General features: G+C 41.1%; 1 protein-coding gene across 1 annotated transcript in view; it reads right to left on the bottom strand.

Moving 5' to 3' along the window:
- KMT2C (lysine (K)-specific methyltransferase 2C) overlaps window positions 1-13,760 on the bottom strand; it is a gene marked incomplete at its 5' end in the record, with an annotated part of 58,618 nt that overhangs the window by 19,161 nt on the left and 25,697 nt on the right. The window contains 7 exon segments of the mRNA XM_010072655.1: window positions 2,272-2,504; window positions 4,577-4,640; window positions 4,759-4,837; window positions 5,840-5,951; window positions 7,180-9,002; window positions 9,856-10,181; window positions 11,230-13,127. Of these exon segments, the coding sequence (XP_010070957.1) occupies window positions 2,272-2,504; window positions 4,577-4,640; window positions 4,759-4,837; window positions 5,840-5,951; window positions 7,180-9,002; window positions 9,856-10,181; window positions 11,230-13,127 (4,535 nt within the window).

Here is a 13,760-nt window from a genome sequence, read left to right as displayed (position 1 = left end):
GAGGTGGATGATCTTCACACATCAGCAAAAACTTTTAAAAGAAGTAATTGAAAAGGAAATTGTGCAAAATTTTGCATGAAAACAGCGAGTTGGATCCCCACTTATTCACAGGCAGATCCTCAAACATCACACGCCAGATGAAAATGGCAACTACTGCTTGAAAACTCGATGATTTATGAGCTCTGGCTTGGCACTGACACCACCAGATAAACAGTGACACCGCACAGAGCTACCAACTGGATGGATCTCCATTGCACAGGCCAGTGCTCCAGGACTCCTCCGTGGGTACACAGCACTACACCTGTGCTGGCTCTGTACGCCTACACAACGAGGCATCCAAACCACTGCACCCTCCCAGGATCTGCGGTGGGAGATCAGCCACGTCACTGTACTTGGAATTAGTCGAGATCTCAAAGGACCAGCACTGATTACACCTAGTTGGACCTGGGCCAACCTGCACAGATCAGCCTGGTGATTTCAGCAGCGTAGGGGAGAACAAGGCAGAGCTTATTAGCAGAGGCACAGCGCCACACCGAAGCAGTTAAACTGCCCTGGCTGCAGAGACAATACGGTATTGTCTGCATGGCTCAATAACCCTCTCAGACATCAGCTCGTGCTGCACAAAGCCAGCTCCGGTTTCTCTGCGCCTGTGTCCAGGACCAGCAATTCACAGGGATTTGAGAGCTCTTTTCTCCATATATACATATATAGATTCTGCCATTTTCAAGAACTAACATAAGCTTGATTACAGAAAAATTACTTGATCTGAATTGAAAGAGTGGTGAATTGCTTCAAATAGAAGATCCTTGAAAATAAACTTTAATAAAATCTTATTTAAGCTCCTACTGGGCACTTAACAAAGTGCTGTTCAGGACGTGGATGACTGGTCTAAATCCGTGGTCGAAGGGGACTGGAAGGCATTTACCAGCAGTATATGAAACTTACGTTTAAAATGAAAAATAGAAGAACCTTAATTATGGGGCAGTAAATGAATCTGCCAGGAATGTCATGATTAGCAGCTGTCACTTCAACATAACTCCACCGTAAAACTAGATTGACGTATGTATGATAAAGATTGGTTAAAGTGATTTTTTTTTTTAACGTTTATTTTACTTGTGATTCATTGTGGAAGGGGAAAGAAAGAAAAAAAAATAAATGATGTAGACATCATTTATGTGCTCCATCCCTCTTCCACACAGTAAAAAGACGAGCCAACTAATACTCCATCCAGTGCATACATACTTTGTCTTGAAGCAACGCAGGAGCAAAAATTCAAGGGTCAGATATCATTTAGGAATTCATTCCAAGCAGCCTGCTGCCAAATCTTTCCCTCATATTCAGAAAAAACAATTCGATCAGCAGGACTAGTCGATCCTGACAATCACGGCAGATAATTTACACACAATGTCTTGAGGAACACAGCATTCAATACTGTTGGCCAAAGCATAGATTTATCAAAGCTGTCACAGTATAGTGATAGCTATAATCACAGTTACAAGATGTAACAAGTGAAATTCCAACTGCATATGAAGAAAGCAAGCCAAAAGCCAGTGAAAGTGGTTACACATTGAACAGGGGCCCAGAGAGGCTGGGAAATCTCTAGCCTTGGAGACTTACAAAACTTGACTGACAAGGTGCTGAGCAACCTGATCTAATCATGAAGCTAGTTCTGCTTTTATCAGTACGCTAGATGATCTCCAGATATCCCTTTGACCTGTACTATTCCATGATACAATAACAGATAACACACACTGATGATCTGCGTCTAGGAACGAGACAGACCACAAAACCAGACTAACACTAAAGATATAATGAAAAGATACTTTCCAACAGTCACATTTCACTGGCATGGAACCAAGAGGTTCTGATTATGTAAGGACACCTGAAGAAGGCTGAGTTACGAGGTTCATTCAAGCCTGAAACAAGGCCCCGCATGCCGAGACTTTCCTCTAAGTCTTTCATTTATGCTTTTCATGGTGCCAGGAACTCTGTTGCAAGTCATTTTGCCAAGCAATTTCCCCTCTTCCCAAAGTACTAAACCAGCTTTTTGTCTTAACGCTTGCCATAGCATATTCTCCTACAACTCCAGTGTCACCAGCAATCCAGAGTCATGCTGTCACACACACAAAATCTGATAGGGAGTAGTTTCCTTTAAAAAAGCTCCACTGTATTTAAGCATTTCAACTTGACTTTTAGAAGATTTAAAGGAAAGAGTCATACCAGTATGACAGCTTAGTATTAAGGTAAGCAGTTTGGATTACAGATGATTACCTGTTCTAGCTGTTTTTGGACCATACTTTGCTGCTCGGTAACATGTTTAAGCTGTTCTGCATCTTCTTCTGGGAACTCACGGCCAGCTTTCTTGGCTGTACGCTGTTTTGCTGAGAGCGCCTTTTTTGATTTTCTGTGTGCTCCAATTTGCTCCTCAAGGTACTTCTGTTGCATTTGAAGAAGTTGTTGTGTTTCTTGAAGCCATTCTTCATACTGCTTTCTTTGTGAATCATCTAGAGAGAAAGGATGTGAAGTATAAGATCTCATCCTGGGGGTGAGCTCTCATCCTACATTTGAGAGATGAAGTTTTTCCTCCCTTATTTTAAGAAACCATTGGTCAAGTTCAGCCAAATTCGACAGAGGATTTGGTATCTCAAAAGATATTAAGCTCCTGGGGTGATTTGAGTAAAGGAGACAAAGATCCAAATTACTCCACTTATCAAAAGCAGTTTTAACATAGTCCCTTGATTTCAAGAGACACCAGCCTGCTGTCCAGCTACTAAATGTGCACTTGCTAACCAGTGAGTAAACGTAACTTTAAAAGCAGCTACGGAACCTGGTACCCTGCTCTGACACAGAAGCAGGACATGAAAGACCCTCGGAAGTACTCAGGTAGAAGGAAAGAGAGTAGAGAGTAAGGTCACAAATTTACAGGAAACATGGCCTCATTAATTCTGGTGTTTGCAGAAGAGTTTTGTACACGTAAAATCTATTTTTATTACTAGTTCATAGAAAAAAAATAAAATTGTAAACATCCATCAAAAATTTATGAAATGAAAGATACATATTGTCTTTGTAAAAATAACTTTCTGTCGGTCCTCTGCACAGGGCCTTCAGCGCCGGTGCCTTTTCTCCCCACAAACAAACGCACTCTCATTTAGACCATAACTGAGACATCACTCTTCTGACAAATGAGAAATGCTCATCTGTAATGAGCAGTCCATTGCTCTCAGATATTTTTCTCGAGGCAAAATGATCATGTCTGATAACACTTGAACTGCACTAAGCCCAGAAGGCAAGAGAGAAGGTTTGGTGACGGTATCATTTGCCTCCTGATCGCCCTGTAGCAATGAGCTGGGTAACCAGGAATACAGCACAAATCTTCCTTAAAGAAAGTTTGTTTAATAAAGATACCAACAGGACAGTAGGATATCCATATTACCATATCCTCCTTGTGCTCCAGTACATACCACTTTCTACTTTAACAGTCGCTGCGGTAGTGACAGCCATGGACTCTAACAGCTCAACTAAATCAATTCACAAAGCTAGCTACAGTCTCGAGGGGTGCCCATTCTTTCAGTGATAAATTCTGCGAAACTAATCACATAACCTGAAGGGACAACTGAGTAGAAATGATGGAGAGCAACTGCAGATGGGAGCAACGTGAAACTGCAAATGAAAGCACTGAAATATTAACAAGTTCCAGGAAAAAATAACTACTACAGAAACGAGAAACAGATTTTCTCAAGTGCTCAGAACCACCACCACCACCCCAACCAGAGTGAGGCCATTGCTGAGTTCCAGGTCAAATGTCACCAGAAATTAATACAGATAATATTGCAAAAACTCCTTGCTGCATACTCAGTGCTGCTACTCCAATTTCTGGAAAAGGTGAAGGTGTTTACTTCTGTTTCTTATTCATAAATATCAAGTAAAGTTTTTGCAGTGCTAAAACACTTTTTCACATGTGGCCTTCCTCTCCCAACATATGCTCAGTTTTAATTTCTGATAATAAATCTTTCTTCTCATCACAGAGACTAGGATTTACAATTGATCTAGGGCAACCAGAAACAAGGAATGCAAGATACTAGTGCTACGGATTTCTGCTTTCAACAATTGTGTTTCCCAGCCAGTCTTGCTTAACTAATGCCTGGAAAGCTTTTATTGGTATTTGTTAAAATGACAATGATGCTGCACAAAACTTCTTGCTTCTGAAATACGCCCCCCCCTCAACATAGACTGTTGTTCTCACTGAGCTCAGAATACTACAACACAACCAAAGACCAGGTTTTTGACATAGCAATCTGTCAGTTAAGAGATTACTATTCTCACACAAACCAAAATAATGCTAATTTTCTGTTTGTTCTGCCTCCCTCTTTCCTTTTGGTGTTTCTTTGAGGACAGCTTCTAGAAAAAGCATTTACTATGCACCTCTTTATTAGTTATTATCATAATGATGAAAACAACTCAGTTTTTAAAGGATGAATTTTTGAGACAGGATCCATTTACGGGTATTTTATTTTAAATAAAACAGAACTGCAGAATGAACCATCAACATCCAATAAATCATTAAATCTGTACTTACTGACAAAACCAGGACCAAAATTGGGAGGATTAGGCCTAGAAATCTGAGGTGTCAAACTTCCATCCTAGAAATTTCAGTAGAACATACAGACAAGGATATTAAATCATGATTCAGTCAAAACCCCAAAAACTAATTATCATTATTAAAGACTTTTTAAAAAATCTCATATCAAGTTGTATTACCTGTGTAATTGCCTGCTGCATATGATTTTGGCCTTCACTGGTCTGAGCTCCTGGCACTGGCTGACCCATAAAGGGAAACCTATAGACACATAAACAGAAGGTGAAATACAACTTTTAAAACCGGTCGGTATTTTAGAGGAGAGACAACCTTTTGTATTACACTGAACTTACACAAAGCGTCCAAATATTTTATAGACATTTGCTTGAACTTCTGTACCAAACTTTTTCAACATCTGGAGAATACTAATTCTCATTTGATGCTACAACACTTTGCCCTCGGTTGAAAATATTGCATTTTATGTTTTTCAGAGAGATGAAGTAAACATGATGTACTGTGCTAAAGCAGCGAAGACACACAAAAAACCCCATCTGTATTTGTATTTTAATATACTATGATACAAAAAAAAAAAATATTTAATGGATTTAGGTATCTTGGTCACCAGCACAATCAACTACAGTTGGGTAAATGTACACCTCTGGTAAGCTATGTACTGCGTAACACTGAAGTATGTGTTAGGAAGGAGAAAACACAGTGTTTTAAGGGCCACACAACAAGAAAAGGGACAGATTATTTCTGGCCCACAGATCTGTCATGGTGAAGTCTGCACAGTTCATAGCTCCTTTTGTCTTCAGGATGGATTTAAAGAGAGGATGAAACTCCCATTACTTGGACTAAATCTTAATTATACTTAGCATTAAATGATATGCTGCAACATAAAATTTAACTGTTACATGGCCATCAACAGTTTTCAAACACAATGTGTGGGAGATGCGTCATTACAGAATTAGTAAGTGAGGAAACAAGAAAATCATCAACAGGGAAGCCATGTTGACAATGGTGACCAATGACATTACAACTGGAACACAAGTCTCATGCATCTGAATACTTTCTATAGTTTCTACTGCCAAACTGGTTTTATTCTTAAAAGATAATCTTGTATTAGCATGGACTACGAAATACATGACAAAAAGATCTTTTTCCACTTTCAATTTTTTTCATTTCCTGTACACAGTTTCCCCTAGCTCTGTAATTTCTTTTTATATTTTGGAGCCCTAAAGAATAGTATCAAGTGTTGCCTACCTGTTCATAACCATTGGTGGCATCCCCATGTTACTCTGCGCCATGACTTTATTGATCCCCTTCAGAGCTACCATTTTTGCTTTCATTATGGGATCAGTAATTGCATCAAAGTCTACAAAAGAAAAACAGTAGAAGTGAATTACATTAGCTGAACATTACAAGTTACTAACTGGAACTGACGTTTGGATCTAGTTCATGCATAAATCATCAGTAAAACAGCATAACTGCATTACTATTTCACATTACTTGTCCTCTCCACTTTGAAATTCATGGTTAATATGTAGTTTCACGTATCTGTGAAGGAAATTCACTCCAGTAGCAACTGTCCTTGTTTTCAGGCACAACATGCAAAGAAAAGCAAGTCAGTCTGAGAAGGGCTCTAGGCAAAATCTCCCCTATGACCCAACAGATTAATAAATTCTATTTAAAGATTTAAGAATCAGGAAGAAGAGTTGTTTCTGTGCATTCAGTTGGCAAAACTGACACATCACCGCTAACATACTAAGAAAACGGTTTATCAGCAGCACTAACTTTTTGCTTCTCTCCCATTAGGTGCCCCACACAGAGTAGCATAAATGGGAGTACAGAACAGCTGAGGTTGGAAGGGACCTCTGGAGGTCACCATAGCCACCTGGGGTGGCTACAGCACATCCTAGCCCTAGGGGATAGGTTAAATCTGTCTTTTGAATATACAGCCTCAATGGCCAGGGTAGTTACAACACATTTCTCAAAATTTCATATTTTATTAATAGCAATTACATGACAGTGATGGTCTCGATCGGAATGCTCAAGCTGCTATGCCATACTACAGTTTATTTTAAACTCTTTTAGTACGTGCAGAATTATTTGTGATGTTTCTGGGCCTTGCCTAGACTGTGAGTTAGTAATGCAGCTTTTGATGATCCCTTTCCTTGAGATGCACTAAACACTGCAAAAGAATGTAATGAAACAACCAGAAATGAAAATTGATAGATCAAATGTCAAAAGGTCAGCTATTACGCTTGATCATTTGATTTTGTTTACAAAGGGTGGATTTACTCTGTATCACGTATGAGAACCTAAAGTATAAAGAGAATATGTGGCACAGGTGATGTCAGAAAAATTAGCAGTAATTACCTTGATCCTGGTAACGTCAGTAGGAGCCTTGCCACGGAGTTCAGAATTCCACCTACGTGCTCAATTTCAATACTCTCATTGCACCTACTAGGCAGGTTGTTTTTTATTATGTCACCTTCAAGCTCCACATATCTACCTGTTTCTTTCAATGCTATGGATTATTTAACTATTCATTATTGTATTTTTAAAAAAGTAACCCACAGACAAATAGATCACCCACATACCTATATTGGGGAAAAATGGCTCCGACCGTTGGCGAATCATGGCTTGCATCTGTCGCTGCTGCTGCTGCTCCTGTCTTTCCTGATCCAAAAGGTCCTGCAGGAGAAGGGGCTGTTCCTCTAGCAGAAGTGGTCTCTCTCGGTTTTGTTGTTGAGCTAATGGTTGAGGGAGCATTATCTGTTGGGGACCTGATATGCCACTAGGACCGGGACGGTTTGTTACAGCCACAGTTTGATTAGATGTCTGTCCCGTCCCAAAGTTATGATTAGATGACTGACTCTGAATAAATCCTGGATTTGGTGACCCTTGAGAAAAATTATGGTTCATTCGTGGAACCATGGCCAAATTTGAATTTAAAGTGTTTTCCAAGATCTGTCCACCAGGTGTCATTAGTGTTTGTGGAATACCTGATGCATGGTTCATTTGCGTTGTTGGCAAAGATTGAGATGGAGATCCTAGAGTCCTTGCTTCAGCACTATCTGAGCTTTCATTAGCTAGCAAACTTGAGAGGACTGGTGTGGACCCAGAAATACTGCAGGAACTGACTGCTCCTTGAACAGGCAGTGGAGCAGATCCCTGAGCATCTGAACTAGGCACAGCTGTTTCTTGACTAGGAACAGCAGCAGTTTTATCAGGGAATTCTGAGTTAGCAGGCTGAGCAGGAGCCTTTTCTCCATCCTTCAACTCCATTTCAGAAGCCTGTTGAGTGCTTGTGGATTCAGCGTTTCCCTCACTTTTTTCATTTTCATTCTTCTTTTCCTCCTGAGTGTTTGGGGAAAGTACTTCTGTTTTAATTTCATTTTCTGTAGCAGATTTCTTCTGTGGAGACTGGGTCTCAGGAGGGGAAACAGTTCTATCACCTTGTTCTTTCTGTTTTGGTTCTTCTGTCTTGCCCTGGATATCTAGTTTGTCATCAATGGGGACATTAAGATCAAGTTCTTCATTAAACATTCCTTTCTTATCCCCCACATCAAGGTCTGGGTCTGTGTATGCAATTATATCAAATTCCCCGGATCTTAGAAGATCATCAAGGTGAGGATCATTGGTTTCCAAATTATCTAAAGTGTCCAGCTCATCTCCTTTCCCATCCTCTGTGTCTAGATTCAAATTTTCCAGATCCTCATCATCTAAATCCTTGACTTCAACCCCATCAAGGTCTTTCACATCCAAATCTTTTACAGCAGGATCATCAGGATCCAGCTTTTCTTCCAGACTATCACTTGGCTGGTTGGGAATCTGTAGATTTGCAGATTCATCACTTGGTGCAGATGTAGACAAAGATGGTCCTGGGAATGTATCAGCAACGGGTGGATGACTTAGAGAACGTATCACAAGTGCAGGTGGGTTGTCAGGATTGATTTGATCCTGCTGGGATTGCGACATATGCTCCAAACTCGTAGACATCTGCAACTGGTTGGGTATACCTTGAGAATTATGTCTCAGTGGTTCTGCCTGTCTTGGGCCTGGAAACTCCTGCCTGGGTATAAACCCTGCATGTCGTTGATGTTGTGCCGCTGCATCCATAACATTTGCAGCAGAAGGATTAAAAGGCAGCCTTGGCCTCCCATCAGGAGCTCTGTGACGTAACTCAATAAATGCCTGACCCAATATATTGTGCTGCTGAACAGGAATTCCCTGGGGAGGAAAATGTTGAGGGATTGCAGATGTATTATTTATTTGAGGATTGTTCACTGGCCGAGGCATATCAATAGAGAGAGATCTTCTCAGCTGTGGTGGAACTCCAGGGCGTTGCATCGGCTGCTGAGGACTCAGGAAACGTTCTTGACCTGATGGTGGACCATGGCCACCTCCTGGAAACCCGTATCTAAAACACAAGTATGAAAGACTAAATAATCCTTTTTCTCAGGAAGGCCTAGTCTGGCGTATTTCACTAAATAACTGTTCACCAAAATGCTTTATAAGATGCATTCATTAAGGTATTTAAATAAATATTTGACTAATTATGCTTACATTTAAATGAGCTTTAGGACTACAATAAAATAATTGCCTTAATTATGCTTAATAAACAACCTGTTTTCAATTCCAATAGTAATAATGGATAGAAAACTCTTGACAGCATGAACTATCTCAGTAAGTAAAAGACATGTTAATACAACTCAGCATAAAAAATAATACTGTGTGGATTTAGAAATTACTGAAATAAATCCAGAATATTGTAAATAATAATTCCTGAGATATCAATGTATGTCGATACTGGTATTCATTTCACATCATAGCATTCACTGTAAAAATGGCACAGACAGAAGTTGATGTTTTATTATATATTCATTATAAATTAAAACAATAATATTTCATTTATTCATTATTAAGACATTAAAGCTAAAGTCAGACCTTTCACTTTTTTTAAAAAAAGAAATGCCCCAAAAACAACGGGCGATAACATCTTTCAGGTCACATAGCTTTCACAAATATTGCAGTTTCTCCACTTTTATTTCTGATTAATTTCCAATAAAAGACAGCGTAAAACAGTGTTAGTGTAAAGTACTCTTTCTAATGTTACAGACGCTTACAGGAAAACTCACTGTAGGTTCTGATTTCTGGAAGATTACCAGCTACTGTAGACAACACATGATTTTTCATCAAAAAAACCAACCCTCTACCTAACAATTTCTGTCTGTGTAGAACTACCCCTTGTTTTAAGAGACCAAAGAGCTTACCTAAGACCATGAGGTCTCATCCCCATGGCGTTCATATCGCCTGGAAACTGGGGTCTATTAAACTGCCCATCAGCTTTTTTTTATGGTCCACGTTGGTCTTTTGGGTACACGGTGAACCTTGGCCCACCCGGAGGGACAACCGAGGACCTAATATTCCCAGGATATGGAGGAGGAGGGCGGTTAAAAATTTGATTTAAATTGTCTTGCTGCCAATGCTGAAGAGTTGCATGGGTAGGAGCTGCTGCATCCTGCAAGGCTTTTTCCTGACGAACTGCATTCTTCTTCTGCTGCTGTTGCTGCAGAATAATTTCACGTAATTATTGGCGCTGTTTGTAAAAAAAAAAAAAAAACAACAATGGTGCTTGACATTGCAATTGACAGATTTTGTAATGTTACACTCCACTAGGCTAAGCCTTTTGGAGGAAAGAAATTCTTCAATTGTTACAGAAAAATATTATTAAATACCATAGTCACCTCAGCAATTAGAAGAGGGATCAAATGATGCAAGATGCTGGTAACACAACTTAATCTCCAGACCTCTTGCTAAAGCGTAGAGTGTGAACCCATTTTACCAATTAACATACAAGCAACTCTCTTTTCCCTTTTCTGTTCCAATAATGCAGGTCCTTTTACCGCATGAAAAAGCGCATTCTGAGGGAGAAAGGTGACTAGAGGTCCACTGAAGAAAATTCAGCAAGAGGTTTACACCAAAGCTGCAGAATTTACTCTGACTCTGTGTGATAAACACTATTTTTCTGCTAAATCCACTTCCCATTGCTCCGTCCAGATGAAAGCCTGAGCAGCTTTCCACAAGTTGAATATAATTCTACATCTCAGCAAGAGCTGCTTGCCAAGCATTCACTGACAAAAACCTGGAGTGAATGTGTCTCAAGAAGAGCAGTGAGTAACGGCAGGATTCACCCCAACACGTCAGCCAACTGCCAAGTTAGATGGCTAGTCTGAGATCTTTGCCTATACTCCCTTCTTCAGGCAGTGAACAAGTCACTGACAATCTGTTCTACGTCTCATCCATTATATGACAGAATTAATTGTTACTTCAAGGTGGGTTTTTTCCTCACACTGTAGATAAAAGAGCTATTACAGATCACTCATCTACATCTTCAGTGGCTTCAAAGATGGCCTTTGCTTCCTTTTTGGATCTTGTCCAAACTCCTTAAAAATTACTGATGTTTCTATATTCTAAATACTGTGGTTCTATCAAGGAGGACCAAATTAACATACTAAGTGAATGAAGATAACTCTACGTTATATAGCTATGTTTAATGGCAAGAAATTTCAAATATTAGTAAGAATGGGGTCAATTCTTCTACTTATGGAATTTTTAATACCATCAGTATTAAACATTATTCTCACCTGTCTTAACTTCTCAGTATCTGCTTGAGACATATTCATGGTATTCTGTGTATCTGTTACTCCTGTAGTGGGTGCCGGGCCAGGAACTTGGGAAACTTTGGGAAATTGTTGTCCTTGAGAACTTATGGGAGAATTTCCAGATGCACTGAAGTTGCCCTCAGATCCAGGCCGTGGCTGTTCAGCAGCGTCATGGGCCAGCTGACCAGTTCCAAAAGATTCTGGCTGAGGTCTTGGAGTCATCGGTGGCTGATCATAAGGATCACGTGCTGGAGCAGCTGGGCCACGGCTAAATGAATCTGTTATTGCAGTTCCTGCAGGTCTGGAAGTTTGAGAACATGGATCTGATGGCCTGACAAAAGTGCCCTGCAACCTGTTCTGTGGTGTCTGCAGGAAAGGATCTCTGTTTGGTATTAGTCCTGGTCTTGTCACTGCAGGTCTGTTAAAACCCTCTGAAATCCCTGGCCGTGGAGTTGCTGGTTGCTGAGAATAAGGGTCACTGAGAACTGGCCTTGGTGTTCCAGGCGGTTGGGCGTATGGATCAGAATGTCTCTGATTTGCTGAGGACTGAGCAAATAAATCCGCTGGCTGAGCAGGTCTTGGTGTTGGTGGTTGCTGCATATATGGATCTACTGTGGTGGGCCGAGGAGTTCCTGGAGGTTGGGCGTAAGGATCAGCAACTGGCCGAGGAGTACCAGGAGGCTGGGAGTAAGGGTCCTGAGAAGCTGGCCTCGAAATGGGTCCAGATTGAGGGAAAGAATCACTCTGCTGTCGCACTATCCGAGGGGGATGGGCAAAAGGCTCCTTTATTGCAGGATGGGGAGTGAGGGGAGGCTGGCTGTACGGATCATTGGGCTGATTATGGGAAAAGTTATCCGCTGGCCGCGGTGTCAAAGGCGGCCTTTCATACGGATCAACAGCCACGCGCCTTGGGGTGGCTGGCATTGATGCATAAGGATCCTGTGGGGACTGAGGCGGGCGCAGAGGAGTTTTAAAAGGTCCAGGGCTACCGTCAACAGGAGTAGGAGTAGGAGCCAAGGGTGGCCGTGTGTACGCATCAGCAGAAGTTACTCTCTGTCTCTGAAATGTATCAGTTCTAGGAGCCGGCTTAGTAAACGGATCGCTGCTTCCAGCTGCTAAAGGAACCTTCCCTGACTGTTCCATAACTATGGGTGATCTTGGGACCCCCAATGGTTTGGAGAACTGCTCTGAAGCCATGACAGGCCTGGGTGTGTCTGGTGGCTTTGCATAGGGATCACTGCTACCTGGAGACGAAGAACATGAATCCCTGACTGGTGAAGGCCTGCTTCCTGATGGTTCAGTTACCTGAATGGGCCTAGAGATGGATGACGGTGGTGCACAGGTATCTAAGGGTGCAATGGTATTCCTTCTAACAAAGTTTTGGTTAGTGGGTGCTGGTCTTGGCGTTCCCACCATTTTAGCATATGGATCCATTGGAGAAGGAGGTCTCGTGTTCGTGGAACCTGGAGAAAACATCTGTTGTGATGATGTCTGAGGGGTCTGAGACTGAGACAGTGAATCGTGTACTGGGATTCGGGTCGGAGTAGGGGGTGGGGCTTGTGGTTTTAGAAACACATCATCTGAGGATGCTGACGTAGGTGTAGCAGGTAGCTGCTGCTTTGTAAATAGATCCTTATGGAATGTCTGTTGTGCAGGAGACATACTTCCATTGCCAGTCTGTGGCGTTAAGGGGCTCTGGATCCCACTGCTAGGCGTGTCTGAGCCAGACTGGTTCAGAACCAGTTGTGAACCAAACTGCTGCTGCTGCTGCTGTTGCTGCTGCTGTTGCTGCTGCTCATTTTTCACTTGTTCAAGCTTCTGCGTGGCTTCTATCTTGGCTTGCTGCTTACTTTTTTGCCGCATTTGCTGTTTTAAAGTTATGAGGAAAAAGGTTACACTTGTAAATCCAGGGTATACAAAATCTTTTGGGTGATTGAATCTATAATTAAAACTTTAGTACATAAAGATCAATTATAAATAATTGTAAACTGCAAATTTTAAATGCAATGGGAGCAGAGGATCTAGCTATTTGAGAAACTGAATTACCTTGACATGTACCTTGATTGCCTGGGAAGTATTCCCCAGATTGCCTAAAGAGCGGCACTGCTTTCCAACCTTAAGATGAAAGGTTACTGACAGATGCACCACAGATGTGAGGCAAATGGGCTCTGAGAGAAAGCCAGCCCAATTTGAAGCAGTAGTCTGCAGGACAAGGTTACCGCAACACAGGGTATATAAAAACAAACTACTGTACTAGCCAGCCATACAGAGAAAGAATAACCTATTTCCATCGATAACAGGTAGGATTTAAAAGTCAAAGTTTTAAAACAAAGTTTTCTAACAATTACAAGCTTCTGATAGCATCTATTTTCTTCCTACACAGAATGGCTGACTTTATACTCTTCTACAAAGAAAGATTAAAATTGATTTTATTACAACAGATTCCAACAATGCCACAAAAAGCTGTAAGAAAAACAACAAAACACCCTAAATGCAACACACCTGTCTGAATT

Source organism: Pterocles gutturalis, unplaced genomic scaffold, assembly GCF_000699245.1.
Source record: "Pterocles gutturalis isolate BGI_N339 unplaced genomic scaffold, ASM69924v1 scaffold20912, whole genome shotgun sequence".
NCBI classification, from domain to species: Eukaryota; Metazoa; Chordata; class Aves; order Pterocliformes; family Pteroclidae; genus Pterocles; species Pterocles gutturalis.
This window is presented reverse-complemented; position numbering and strand designations above follow the sequence as displayed.